The sequence below is a fragment of the Primulina eburnea genome, chromosome 8 (assembly GCF_022965805.1).
Source record: "Primulina eburnea isolate SZY01 chromosome 8, ASM2296580v1, whole genome shotgun sequence".
NCBI classification, from domain to species: domain Eukaryota; kingdom Viridiplantae; phylum Streptophyta; class Magnoliopsida; order Lamiales; family Gesneriaceae; genus Primulina; species Primulina eburnea.
In genome coordinates this window covers 14,562,360-14,575,642 of record NC_133108.1, presented here as the reverse complement: position 1 = coordinate 14,575,642, position 13,283 = coordinate 14,562,360, and the positions used below count along the sequence as shown (strand labels likewise).

General features: G+C 34.3%; 1 protein-coding gene across 1 annotated transcript; it reads right to left on the bottom strand.

The window, feature by feature from the left end:
- Nucleotides 1–8,335: 8,335 nt before the first annotated feature.
- LOC140839032 (uncharacterized) lies at nt 8,336–9,932 on the bottom strand. Its single transcript, XM_073205661.1, has 3 exons — nt 9,575–9,932; nt 9,260–9,394; nt 8,336–9,120 (listed from the first exon to the last, which is right to left on the bottom strand). The coding sequence occupies exons 1-3, from the start codon at nt 9,930–9,932 to the stop codon at nt 8,336–8,338; spliced, it is 1,278 nt and encodes a 425-aa protein (XP_073061762.1).
- Nucleotides 9,933–13,283: the final 3,351 nt, after the last annotated feature.

Below are 13,283 nucleotides of genomic sequence, written 5' to 3'. Positions count from 1 at the left end.
CAGTTGATTTTATGAATGAGGCCATTTAAGTTCTTTTAAAAAAGAAAATTTTTAATTTTCCGCAAATTTTAAAGCAAGAAGTTCAGGGGCCTTTACAGCAAGAGAAGAAAAATTCCTCATACAATAAAATCACACACAAAAATGTGTCAATTAAATACATTGGTAGTGGTAACAATGAGAGATATGACAACACAAATGCAAACTATTATGAGTCTATCAAATTTCCCACACCTAAACCACGCTTGTTCTTAAGCATTAAAGACCTCAATTCATTATCTCAACTCTTTATTATCTCTTTGCTTCATTTACTTGTTCGTGAAATATATTTTTTTCATGCACCAAGCAATTTAATTGTGAAGCATCTAACATACCAACATCATGAACAATTGCTTCTATCCGAATGTGTAGAAATAAAAATGCATATGGTCCAAACACTACTCACAAGATTCACTCATTTCACTCGTAAGTGTTTAGGTATGTATCAAGGAGCTCATGTCAAAACACTGAAAACTCTTACTTTAAGCATGCAAATATAACACATCCTCCACAAATGAATGGATCGAAACGCACAAACATGGGCTATAAATGGGTTGTACTATGGCTAGAGGTAAGGTAGAAAATAAGTAACAACGGTTTATGGAACTGAAGAACACATAAACACTTTTCACAAAGCAATTGCATGCAGCTAACAATAACATCTTCAATTCATTATAACATAAAAGAACATTTTTTTCTTCTTCGTTGCTCTTATTTTCCTTCTCATTCCTTCTTTTTTTTTCTTCTTTTTTTCATATATATATTTTTTCTTTTTTTTTTCTGCATAAGAATTTTATGAGACGACGACTTTGTGCATGAATTGTTCGATCTTAATAATTGACACTTTCTTGGCTCAAAGCAATGCTAAATGCGAAAAGTTTGTATTATTTTCCAATCCAAGGTTCAAATAGAGGAATAACCAACAAAAGAGATTTATCATGGATTATAACGTGGTTATTTTCCAACGAATAGGCTTAGGCTTGAACATGGCTCACTAGGGGTAAATGAATCAGGGAAGGCTCAAAAGAACAACACTGATGATGCGAAAGAAAACGGTTTGAACCTAATATCCTTTACTTTGTTCATGCTTCTAATCCATCACAAGGTGTCAACAAATACATGTATAACAATGCAAGTTCTAGAAAAATCAACAATGCAGGACCAACACCCAATCAAATAAAATGTATCATGATATAATATTTTCTCATAGGCTCAAAGCTCACCAAAAAAAACGGTATGTGTGCTGGACCCCATACAATTATCATTTCAAAACATCATCAAAAGCTAATACCCATAAATGTACCAGTAAGAATGTAAAATCACTTGCATACAAAGAAAACATCGGGTTTTTTCACAGACTCGCATCAGAGGCATTCAAGATTCAAATGAGAGAGATAATGGATAAACACTAAATGCTTTATGGATCAAACATCTTCACTTTGCCGTACTTTCTCTCTCTTTTATATATATATATATATATATATATATATATATATATATATATATATATATTTTCACTTATCAAAATGAATTTTTTTGAATAAACATGCAAAAATGGAAAAAAAAAATAGAAATTGAAACTAGAAATAAGACTATATACCCCTTCCCACACATATATGTGGCAATGTACTCATTGACACAAAAAATAGATGCACAACGCAGAAAGTAAAAACTCAAAGGAAGTCAGAGAACTCCCATAAAAATTGTTGGGCATCATTGGGCGGTGCGATCATTTGCGTGAACATTGGTGAATGAACGATGTTTCTTGAACTTTGATGGAAGTGGCTGAGAAGAGATGAATGAAGGGTGAGAACAAATAGGGTTAGATAAAAGAGAGGCTCGTTACTTCAATTGAGATAATGAAAAAGAATTTCACTTTTTAGTTGGAACTTTAGGTGGTTCTCGAAAAAAGATAGCGAAAAAAATTATCCCTAGAGTCGAGACTAAAAGGAATGTATAAACCAATGCTTCCATAGATTCGATCCTGGTTTACAATTATAGCTTCCATACCTGTTTATTTTTTATTTTTCTTTTTGGAAATGTAAATTTTGTTCTTTTTTTAAAAAAATTTTTCCTTGAAACAATCATGAGAAGATGTTTTCTTACAAGAAGTGATCATGTTTTGTTAAGAGACATCTTCTGCGTGTAGGGCAAAAATGTTTCAAAATCAGACGATGTTTTCTGTAAGGTCCAAAAATTTAAATGACGCAATTCAACTGCATGCAAATTTAGGAGAAATGAAAAATAGCTAATAAAATAGTTTAAATTGCATAAATTGAATACGATGTGCATGATTGCATGAATAAATGTACTTTCTATACGAATGCATGTAAAGTATATTTTTAAAGGTTATTCGCGATGCGATCGAGGAACGAAGACCAATGACTGAAATAACAAAATATTTTTATTAAATAATTGTTTTAATTATTTAAAAAAAGGTTGATGTTTTATGATATTTTTAAGAATAAGGAGTTTTGAGGTGATTTTATACGCCAAGTCGTAATTTTTAACGGTATTCGATTTTCGACGAAAATATGAATTTTTTGACAACTCGACTAATATTTTCACGAACTTTCCTAAACAAAATATTTGAAATATGCACAAATGAGCTTAATGAGCCTATTTTACCATGCTAATGGACCTAAGCATGTACACCTAATAATTATCAAATATTAAAGCCTAAACCCTCCCCATTAAACCCTAACACACGGCCCCATCCCCTAATCAACAAGGACTCCCCCCTCCCCCCAACACACATGCACACACGAGTAATTCAGCAAGGGAAGCACGATTTTTGGAGGAAGAATTCAGCCTAGGTTCTACATCTCCCTTCTTCGTATCGTTGATTCTTTTTCGTGCGTAATAAACTCAAAGGCACGCCACAAAACTTATTTTCTCATCTATCACACTCTATTATGTGTTTGATTATCGGTTGCATAAAAAAACATGATTTCCTTACGAATATTTTCGTTTTTATGCCTTGACATGTGAAAAATTTATGATTTCAGGATAAAAAAACTTAAATTATTATCGCATGAAGGGGCTGCCATCATAGGGACACCAAAAGGGAGGAGTTTTAATGGTGATTAAGCGTTCCTTGATCATGGTTTCAAGGTCGCACATGCACGAACAAAATCTGAACAAAAATTATTTCTTGTTGGTTCAAGGGTTCGGTTAATGGGTTACACACCTAGGGCTTGGCCAGGGCTGGGCTGGGGCTCAGTGAGGGTCATGGTTAAGGGCTGGAGGGTCATAGCAGGGTTAAGACTCGTGGCTGGGCACTAGGGAAGAGCCCATGGTCTCATGGACTCTTCCCATGCGATTTAGGAACAACTGCGAGGGGCGGCTGTATGGAGGGTTCAGGCATGGGAAGTGTTAGGATCGGTTAACGTATCAAGAGTGTTTAGAAGGGGGGGTTGAATAAACACTCTCAATTAAAATTGATCTTTTCAAATTTTGAGTTCAATTTGGTGACAAACTGATTCTCGGAATCTTGTTGATCAATATCAATCAGTTAAACTGAATCAGTTGCGGAAGGTAACTGACTGAAAGATAGAATACAAAAGTAAAATGCGCAAGGGTTGTTTCTGGATGTTCGGAGATTTCACTTACTTCTACGTCACCCCTTCTATCACAAGGATAGGTTATCCACTAAAATACTTTGATCAAATACAAGAATTGTACTGAACCACTTCAGCTTGGACTTAAAACTGCCAAAAACTGAAACTCTTAGTATAACAAAATGATCTCCATGCTTAAATGATCTTAGCACTATCGAATTTCAACGATTGTTACAACTTGCTTGTAAGCTCAAATTGTAGCCTTAACTACTACGAATAAATCAAGTAAGGGGTGAGCTGAGATTTTGACAGAGTAACAGCAAGCTTTGGAATAGTAATCACTTCGTTATCTTCTTCAGCTGTTCTTCCGTCATATTTATAAACTTCGAACGGTAACTTGAGATGAATTTGAATCTTTGTATCCGTTGAATTCTTCTTGATTATTCCTTGGGCATTGTTTACATCATTTATTGTGATGCGACGTCTTAGTCACAAGACATTTAGCATACCTCAAAAACTTAAAATATTTTCTTTGCACGTCAACATACTTACTTGGCGTTGAGGGATTCATTGGACTTCGATTGGGGCCGTTGTTGTACGTACTAATCATGAATTTACAATACTTAACTTGCATTGCTTAGACGTAGACTCCACAAATGACTTAAGACGTTCTAGAACACTCGGGAACTGACCTCATTTAAATCAATGTACTAAACCATAACAAGAAATCCCAAGCAAACGTTTAAGGTTTCCCAAAACATGAAGTACACGGACCCCGGGTCCGGGTCCGGTTCCGTGTATGGGTCCGTGTGTGTGCGCAAAGAAAGTACCAACAAAAGGAAGGGACACGGACCTCGTGCCCTGGTCCGGCTCTGGGTCCGTGTAGACTCGGTAAAAATACACTTCGAAGGATGTAAAAACACGGACCCCGTGCATGGGTCCATGTAGGGGTCCGTGTAGTCTCGGTAAAAATGCACCAAGGAGAAAACGAAGGCACGGGCTCTGTGCCAAGGTCCGTGTCCGGGTCCGTGTACCTGCGGGCAGTGCAAACTCACGAAATTTCAATACATGCAATACTTATCGACCTAGACTCAATTGTACGGACCATGAATCAACACCTCGAGACACATATTAACATGCCAAAACATCGAATCAACTTCATACAAGCACCCAAAGCAATGACGTCCCCCTTACGACACCTACAATTCAAAAACGTGGCAATTGAAACCAAATTAGTTCCTACGACTTCTAATGTATTTGAGAGCCAATCATCACCGAACGACATGCCAAATAATGACCCAACATCATACTGATCATACCTAATCGCAGCGACGATCACCCGTCGATTCCCAACGAAGCCTGCAACAATAAAATCTCAAAAACACAATTTACGTAAAATTCGCAGTTTGAGCAGTACCACGAAAAAACGCCATAACTCACTCAAGTTTTATCCAAATAACTCTAATTTTATATCAAATCGAAGGTATCAAAAAGTTCTACATTTTTTGCGTGGAAACATTTCTCAAAATCTCGACCGAAAAATCGCAGTTTTCAACAGAGCAGTAAGTTACGAAATTTCAGATCTAAAAATATTTCGAAACGCATCCGAACCATTTTCCTCTCAAATGACGAACGTAGAACATGAATTTTCACGCATAAAAATTAACAAAACACATATTATGACGAGATCGATGCAGAAAGAACAGAATATATGTGCCTTTGGTATTAAAAGTTACCGAACCGGCGATACCGAAGCGGAGATAGAAGCGAGGCTGATTCGAGACGACCGTGGAACGATTTTCTTGCAATGAGATCAATGAAAATTTGCTGAAAGAATTCAGAAGAAGGGGCGGCTGCTCTATGGTTCCAAGAACCCCAATTTTCTTCTCTCCAAAAATATAAAAATTGAATGAATTGTTTGTGTGTGTGTGTTGTGCGATTATAGGTGTGTGTAAAAGTGTGTAAAGCATGTAGTGTGTGTGTGTGGCGTGAGTTAGTGGGGAATTTAGGGAAATAAATTGCTTAAAAATAAATTAACCACTAATTAAAAATTAATCAAACACTAACTCAAAAATTTCTTGGAATTAAAATACACACTAATTTTAAATAGCTCCTTAATTAAAATAACACCCACACAATGCAAAGTTTAAAAGTTTTAAACTCTCAAAATTACTAAATAAGTGATTTATGCTTAAAAATTCTAAAACTCAATAAATTATTTAAAACGCCCTAAACTTAGCTTAAAATAAAATACCACATTAAAATTGTCAAAATCGTCACCAGTATTTTCCTCGATCCCGCCTCGAATAATCGCCTGAAACATGAAACTCGGAAAATATTTTAACGTGCATCTCATAATCATAAATAATTTAAAATAATACATTTAAATAAATCATGCATAGCTAAGGCTAATTTTAAAACTAATTATATGCTTTAATAATTAAATAAATGTATGGGTCATACGTGCACTGAATTTGGACACTACACAGAGGGTCCAGCAGGGTCCATAGGTGGTTTGGCAGAGTTTGGCTTGGGGTGCTTAGGGCTTGGCTTGATGGAAACCGCGAATGGCTCGAGGGCCTTGTAAGGGTTCGAATTCTTGGTCTAAAAGCTTAAGGGGTTGAACCGTGTGTCCACAAGGGTTGATTCATGGTTCACTAGGCTAATTTAGGAATAAAAAGTCTATGTTTAAAATTTGAGAATTTAATAATAAAGTTTGAATTAATTCGGGAATTAAACGCTCTAGGAATTTATAATTATAAAATAAATAGAAAGCCATGAATTAAACTAAATAAAAATATAAGAAATTTAAGCTCATTCATTATTTGGATGGTCTAGAGTTAACGAAAGTAAGAAAAAGTGAAAATCTAGAAACTTTACGTCAAGGGGTAAAACAATCATTTTACACCTGAAAAATAGTAAACGTCTTGGCAGTGCCCTTAATGCTATAATAATTATAATATGCTTACTTTAAATGTTTATGGAATTTTATGATGAAACGTTAATGCTAAAAGATATGTTGCATATTTGGTTTAAAAGAAAAAATGAATTTTATAAGCTTGAATTTTTATAAGTGATGAAAATACAAAAATTTGAAGGAGGGGAGGTAATTGTGACTAATAAGATCATACGATTATTATCATTATATGATGATATGTAAGGCCAAGGCTCAATTTACGGGTGAGAGTGTCGCTGATGTCCCCGTCGCCCATTACTGTGGTTACACGTAGATGGATCTATCGACCTTCAGCTGATACGAATGTCACAATTAAGGATCCGAATTCAATAAAAATAAAATGTATACGTATATGATGAAAAAGAAATGTTTATGATGAAAGGAAAAATGTTTATGTTTATGCATGTTCATGAAATGTTATTATAAGTAAAAGTATTTTCACTGTTGCATGTGATTGTATATGTATTACTTGTTACCAAGATTATGGTTTGCTGATTCATTAGACTCACCAGGTGTAATCGATGTAGGTGGGCATGATAATGATATTTTTGAGAGACTTGATGGTTGATCTTGATGGGCTGAAGGTACACATAACACGATGACCAGCACTAGTTTTCCGCATTTATGTTTAAGTTTACGATAAATATTTTTACGACTTTTATGATGCCTTTTGAGTGGTTTTGAGAGGATGATATAGTTAGTTTTATTTTGAAATATTGTTAAGCTAGGTTTGTTAAAAGATTGTCGATATTATTTTGGAATTATTTCCTTTAGATTTTTAATATAGTTGGTCGTTTTATTTTTAAAATGGTGCAAAGTTATATATTATTATTAGTGCATTCGGCCGAAATTACTAGATAGGAAAAAAATTCTATTATTTTTAAGAAAAAACAAATAGTTTTTTTCATTTTCTCAAAAAGTGTGCGCCTTGTTAAGAGACATCTTTTGCATGTAAGGCCAAAATATTTCAAAAAACAGGAGATGATTTCTCACAAGGTGTGATCACGCATTGCTAGAAAACATCTATTGCGTGTAAGGCAAATATTTTTTTTCCCGAATTGCAGAAGTGGTATTCTTATAAAGCATGGCCACGCCTTGTTAGAAGACGTATTTTGCACAAAGGTAACAAAATTGTACTATTTTTTCAAAAAAAAAACAAAAAGGAAAAAAAATCAAAATAATAAAAAAGAAAAATTTTGGGTTGCCTCCCAAAAACGCAACTTTTTTACATTCTTATGCTCGACATTCATTCTTTCTTGTTGCTCATGGTGGTTCATAGAGGGTTATTTGGTCCACTTTATTCCACTTGAGTATGTCATAGCAAATTTCAGCACGTATCTGTTTTCTTTGAATTTTTGGAAATCCCTCTCTCTTGAATATTTCCTCCTTTTTTCATGAGTACATGCTTGGGTCGATCTGGAGGAAGTTTTCGCTCAATTTTAGATGTCTGCGAATCAGAGAGAGAAAATCTAGTATTATAATTTTCAACTGGTCTTTCAATAATCTCCTCTAAATCATTTTTATAAAAAAAAATTGGATTTTCTTGTGACAAGTAATTAGAGATATCAAGAGTATTAAGACTGCTTTCACTAAGAGGATATTTCATGGTATCATAAATATTAAACTTCGCAATCTCACCATCAAATTCCATAGTAAGGGTACAACTATTAACATATATGACAGACTTTGAAGTTTTCAAAAATGGTCTTCCTAGCAAAATTTGACAGTTTAAATAATCATTTCCATGTCAAGCACATAAAAGTCAGCAGGAAAAACCAAATTTTCAACTTTCACATGAACATATTTCAATTACACCTCTAGGATAAATAGTGGACCTTTCAGCCAACTGAATCGCAATGCTGGTTTTAGTTAGAGGTCCAAGTTCCAAATAATTATAAACAGAATCAGGCATGACATTGATAGAAGCACCAAAATCCAACATAGCCTTTTCAAGTCTAGTATTGCCAATAGTACAAAGGATAGAAAACATACTTGGATCACTGTATTTGATAGGAATAGTTTTTTGAATAACAGCACAAACATGTTCTCCCACATTTTCCTTATTACACACCTTCAACTTATGTCTCTTTTGTGTAGTACACAATTCTTTTAAAAATTTAGCACAAGGAGGTACTGGTTTAATAGCATCTAATGAAGGAATATTTACCTCGCCTCTACGAAAAGTGTCATTCAACTCCTTAATACTTTCACATTTCCTATTCGATGAAAGAGGGAATGGGGGAATAGGTTTATACTTAAATAGAGGAGAAAACTTATATTTCGGAGCATCATTTTGATTGATTATTTTATCCTCCACTTTTATATCATTTTCTTCATTTTTCTTGGATGATGCTTGTACCCCAATTTCATGAACCTCCAATTCTTTACAATTTCTCAAAGTAATTGCACTCACATACTCATTTGGATTCACCACTGTTTGAGAAGGTAGATTACTTAAATTTTGTGCTTCCAATTGAGTGCTCAAATTCTGAATGCTCGCCCTCGTTTCCTGTTGAAATTTTTGAGTGTTCTCAGCTAAGGCCTTCCCAATTTCATCTAGGGACATACCTGAGTTAGAGGCTTGCACAGGTGATGGATGTTGTGAAAATTTTGTTGTTGATATCCTTGTTGACCTCCTTGATTCCTATAGCTGAAATTCGGGTGATCTTTACATCCTAGATTGAAGCCGTTAGAATATGGATCATACCGGCACTGAGGTTGTCCAGGAAATCCGTCGATTGCATTAACTTGTTGTGTGGGATCTTCTTGTAATGTAGGCACATATCCCTCGAATGTCCAAAAATCGCACATATACCACAATCTTTGGCATATTGTACCTGTCCTACAACCAGATTTTCCAAAAGAGATGTTAAAGAATCTAACTTTTGATCGATAGGATTAGCGCTTACCTCATTAACTTGTCGTAGGGGGTTATCTTGCCTAGTTCCAAACTGCTATGCATTGGCAGCCATGTTGGAGATTAGAGCTCATGCTTCTTGAGGGGTTTTGTTTACCAATGCACCTCCACTTGCAGCGTCAATCATGATCCTATCGAAAATTGAGAGACCCTCGTAGAAATATTGGACTAGGAGTTGTTCGGGAATATGATGTTGAGGACAATTGTCACATAGTTTCTTAAATCTCTCCCAATATTCATATAAATTCTCCATTTGTAGCTGTCTAATCCCACAAATGTCCTTCATGATATTTGATGCTCGTGAAGCTGGGATTAACTTCTCCAAAAATTGTTGTTTCATATTTTCCCAAGTAGTTATCGTCCCAGAGGGCAAGTAATAGAGCCAATCCATAGGTTTGTCAGCTAAAGAGAATGGAAAAGCTCGCAATGAGATTTGCTCCTCAGTTTTCTCTTGTGGTTTCATGGTAGTGCACACAATATGAAACTATTTCAGATGTTTGTGAGGATCTTCACCTGCAAGACCACGAAAAGTAGGCAATAAATGAATCAAACCCGATTTTAATTCAAAAATAGCTTCCACCGTATGGAATTGAATGCATAATGGATGCTGAATAACATTAGGATTAGCTAACTCCCTGAGGGTTCTTTGAATTGGTTCTGCCATTATTTCTTCGTCACTCTCACTTCTTTCAGTGTCGAGATCAAGATCGGATTCTCTCTCAGTGACAGTTGACTCCAATGCTATGTTTAAACTAGGAGATGATGATGATGATTGATTGATTACCCAGTAGCCTTGCTTCTTTTCTCAATCTTCTAGTTTTCATCTCGATTTCCGGAGTATATTCTAGTTCAACTGTACGAGAATAACGAGGCATAAAAGAAAATAAAATAACTAAACTAGAAAGAAACTAACCTTGCATTGTTCCCCGACAATGGCGCAAAAATTTGGTGTGATTTCGTCGAGCCACCAACTTAAATTCCTACTATTTAAATAAAATTATTGTAATTGTAAGCATGGTCAAATCCACAGGGAACAAGGGATAATTTCTTTCGAGCAAAATGCAAAGAAAGGGGGGATTTTTGTATATGAATTTAATAAAATACTAAATTAAATTTATCCAAGAAAGGAAAACAATAATTAAAATGAAGATTAATCAAATAGAATAAAATGAAGAATTTTATATGAGAAAACATCTGATTCAAGGGAGTTCTTATATTCAATTATATCACTATTCATCACCTAACCAATAATTCATTCAAATTGTTCCAAGCAATTAACCTTAGAATTATAGGGATAGCCGCATTCTTGTGTTTTCCTAAATTAATTGACCGAACCAAACATCACGTCAAAACTTATTAATAAATAACTAGGCACGATAGCGTTCCATATTAATTAAAGATAGATTTTAGATTCGTGAAAACAGTTAATCCTGAAATCTAACAACCGAAATAGCTGCAATTGATAAATTCACTTATGTTGATTTCTTTAGATTAAATATATTATGTTAGTACAACACATCTAATCTATGCTACTCACGTACCAATCATTCATGACATTTACGGATCAGTAAATTCATTGTTAGCAGTAGAAAATCTTACATCGAATTAAAATGTCAGATTAAGTGATATACAATATTCATAGAATTAACTCATAAATCGACAAATACTTGGAATAACAAGCATATTAAATATAAGAACAAATACCTCACAGTGATAAGTTAAACAGTAAAAACAACCCTTAAACTAGGCTAGGAAATTAGCCAAGCATGGCGTGGTTTACAATCTCCATAAAAATAAATAAAGAAAAAAAAAGTACTAAAATCGTGGAGAAAATTGGAGATAAAATCCCCGAGTCCTCTTTTTCTTGTTCTTAACGTTAGTTATGATGGTGGTGGTAATTTTCTTCTCATGCACCTCCTTTATTTTTCATGTTTGGTAAGTTGGGTCAAGGATAGAAAAGCCGATTAATCCAAAGCCTGATCCCTAAAAATCATACCAAAGATATGATAGAGTTTTTTTTGGAATAAAACTCTATCTTAAATTTATTTCTCCCAAAAATATGTCTCTCAAATTATTTTCCACAAATCAAATACCATAATTAGGAGTCTAAAATCTGATATTAACTTTGCAAATTTTGGACTTCAAATTTAGTTGTGCCTGCAGCTGAAGAATAGTCACAAAGCGTGATCATGTCTTGTTGAAAGACCACTTCTGAATTTTTTTCTGCTTCAATTTTTCCACGAAAATCATATCGGCAACTTTAATTGTGATATAGAATCACCTTTTTTAGCCCAAATTTATCGCAAGAGCATAAAAATTTCTCCTACAATAGAACCACACAAATATATGTCAATTAAACCCGTTGGTAGTGGTAACAATGAGAAATACGACAACAAAAATGCAAACTATTACGAGCTTATCATTGTGAAACGTAAACATGAATTTAGAAGCATAAAAACCAAGGTTTTGATCATGAATTTCCATAAAAACTAAAATATAAGAAGGGTGTCATATTCTTCATGCAAACATGTATAAATACACATAATATGGTATGAACGATGAGTAAAGGAAGATTAAAGCGTGCCTTTGCGTATTTCAGACACGAAAAACAATCATTGACGCAAGGGACGTTAGCAGAGTGACGGGGGAGGAAGCTTGCTGAAATTTCCCTCAAGGTTCACGTGATTTGCTTGAAAAGTGAGTGTGTGTACATGTGTTTGGCTGCTAGGGAGAGTCCTGCAGTTTTTGAAGCTTGAGACGTTAGTTTTGATTCAAGTTTAGGTTTTAAAACATCAAGTTTTAATATAAAATACCATGACAAAGATTTAGGCCCAATAACCTAGGTGTAGTAGGCCCATTAGAATGTAAGTAAAATATTTCGTTTACCATATTTTTCGAAAATATTAGCTGAGTTCCCTAAAAGTCTTTATTTTCGTCAAAAATCGATTATTGATTTAAAATACGACCCGACGCGTAAAAACACAAAAAAAGTTACAATTTTCAAAAATACCATATATTAAATAATTAAAAATAAAAATTTAATAAAAATATTTTCCTTTTACGGTCCCTTGTCTTCGTTCCTCGATCGCATCTAGAATGAACTTTAAAAACACAGTTTTATTTATTCAAATATAAAACTGCATTTTAAACATGTAAATATGCCTACCACTTTTAATTAACGCAATTAAAATAATTTAATTAGGCAATTTTCATTTTCCCTAAATTTGCATGCAATTGGATTACGTTATCGTATTTTAGACCTTACACCAACTGGGGCGCTTAATGAGTCATGAACCGTTATAAACAGATCGAAAAGTTACGACATTCGATCCCCGATTCTTGTTCAGCCCAGATGATCGCGTTGGTTGAATTGTGACATAATCCCATATGATATAAGATTTAAAAAAAATTGTTTGATATTTCATGTTCGCAATCTTGATTTTTTTGTAACAAAACTTGTTATTGTATTTCTAGCATATTTAATCACGTGTGAAGTTGCAAACACAAGATGGAAACTGAAAATGAATTAACCAAACTGAATTTCTTGCGAGCTTCGGTGTTTTAATGATATCTTTCAGCTGGATAATTCAAATGACAATCCGAAAACTATACTGACCAGAAAACTCAATTTGAAATAGGTCGTATTTCATGTAAGTTTGAAAAAATAGAAGGGTATGTTGTCCGAACCGGTTGCTGAATGACCAAGTTGATTACACGAAAATAACAATCAGTTGGGTATGAGCAGTTACAATAATTTGGCCATATCTCTCCCCTTGCTTATTGGAATGAAGCAATTCAGTATGCGTTGGAAAGA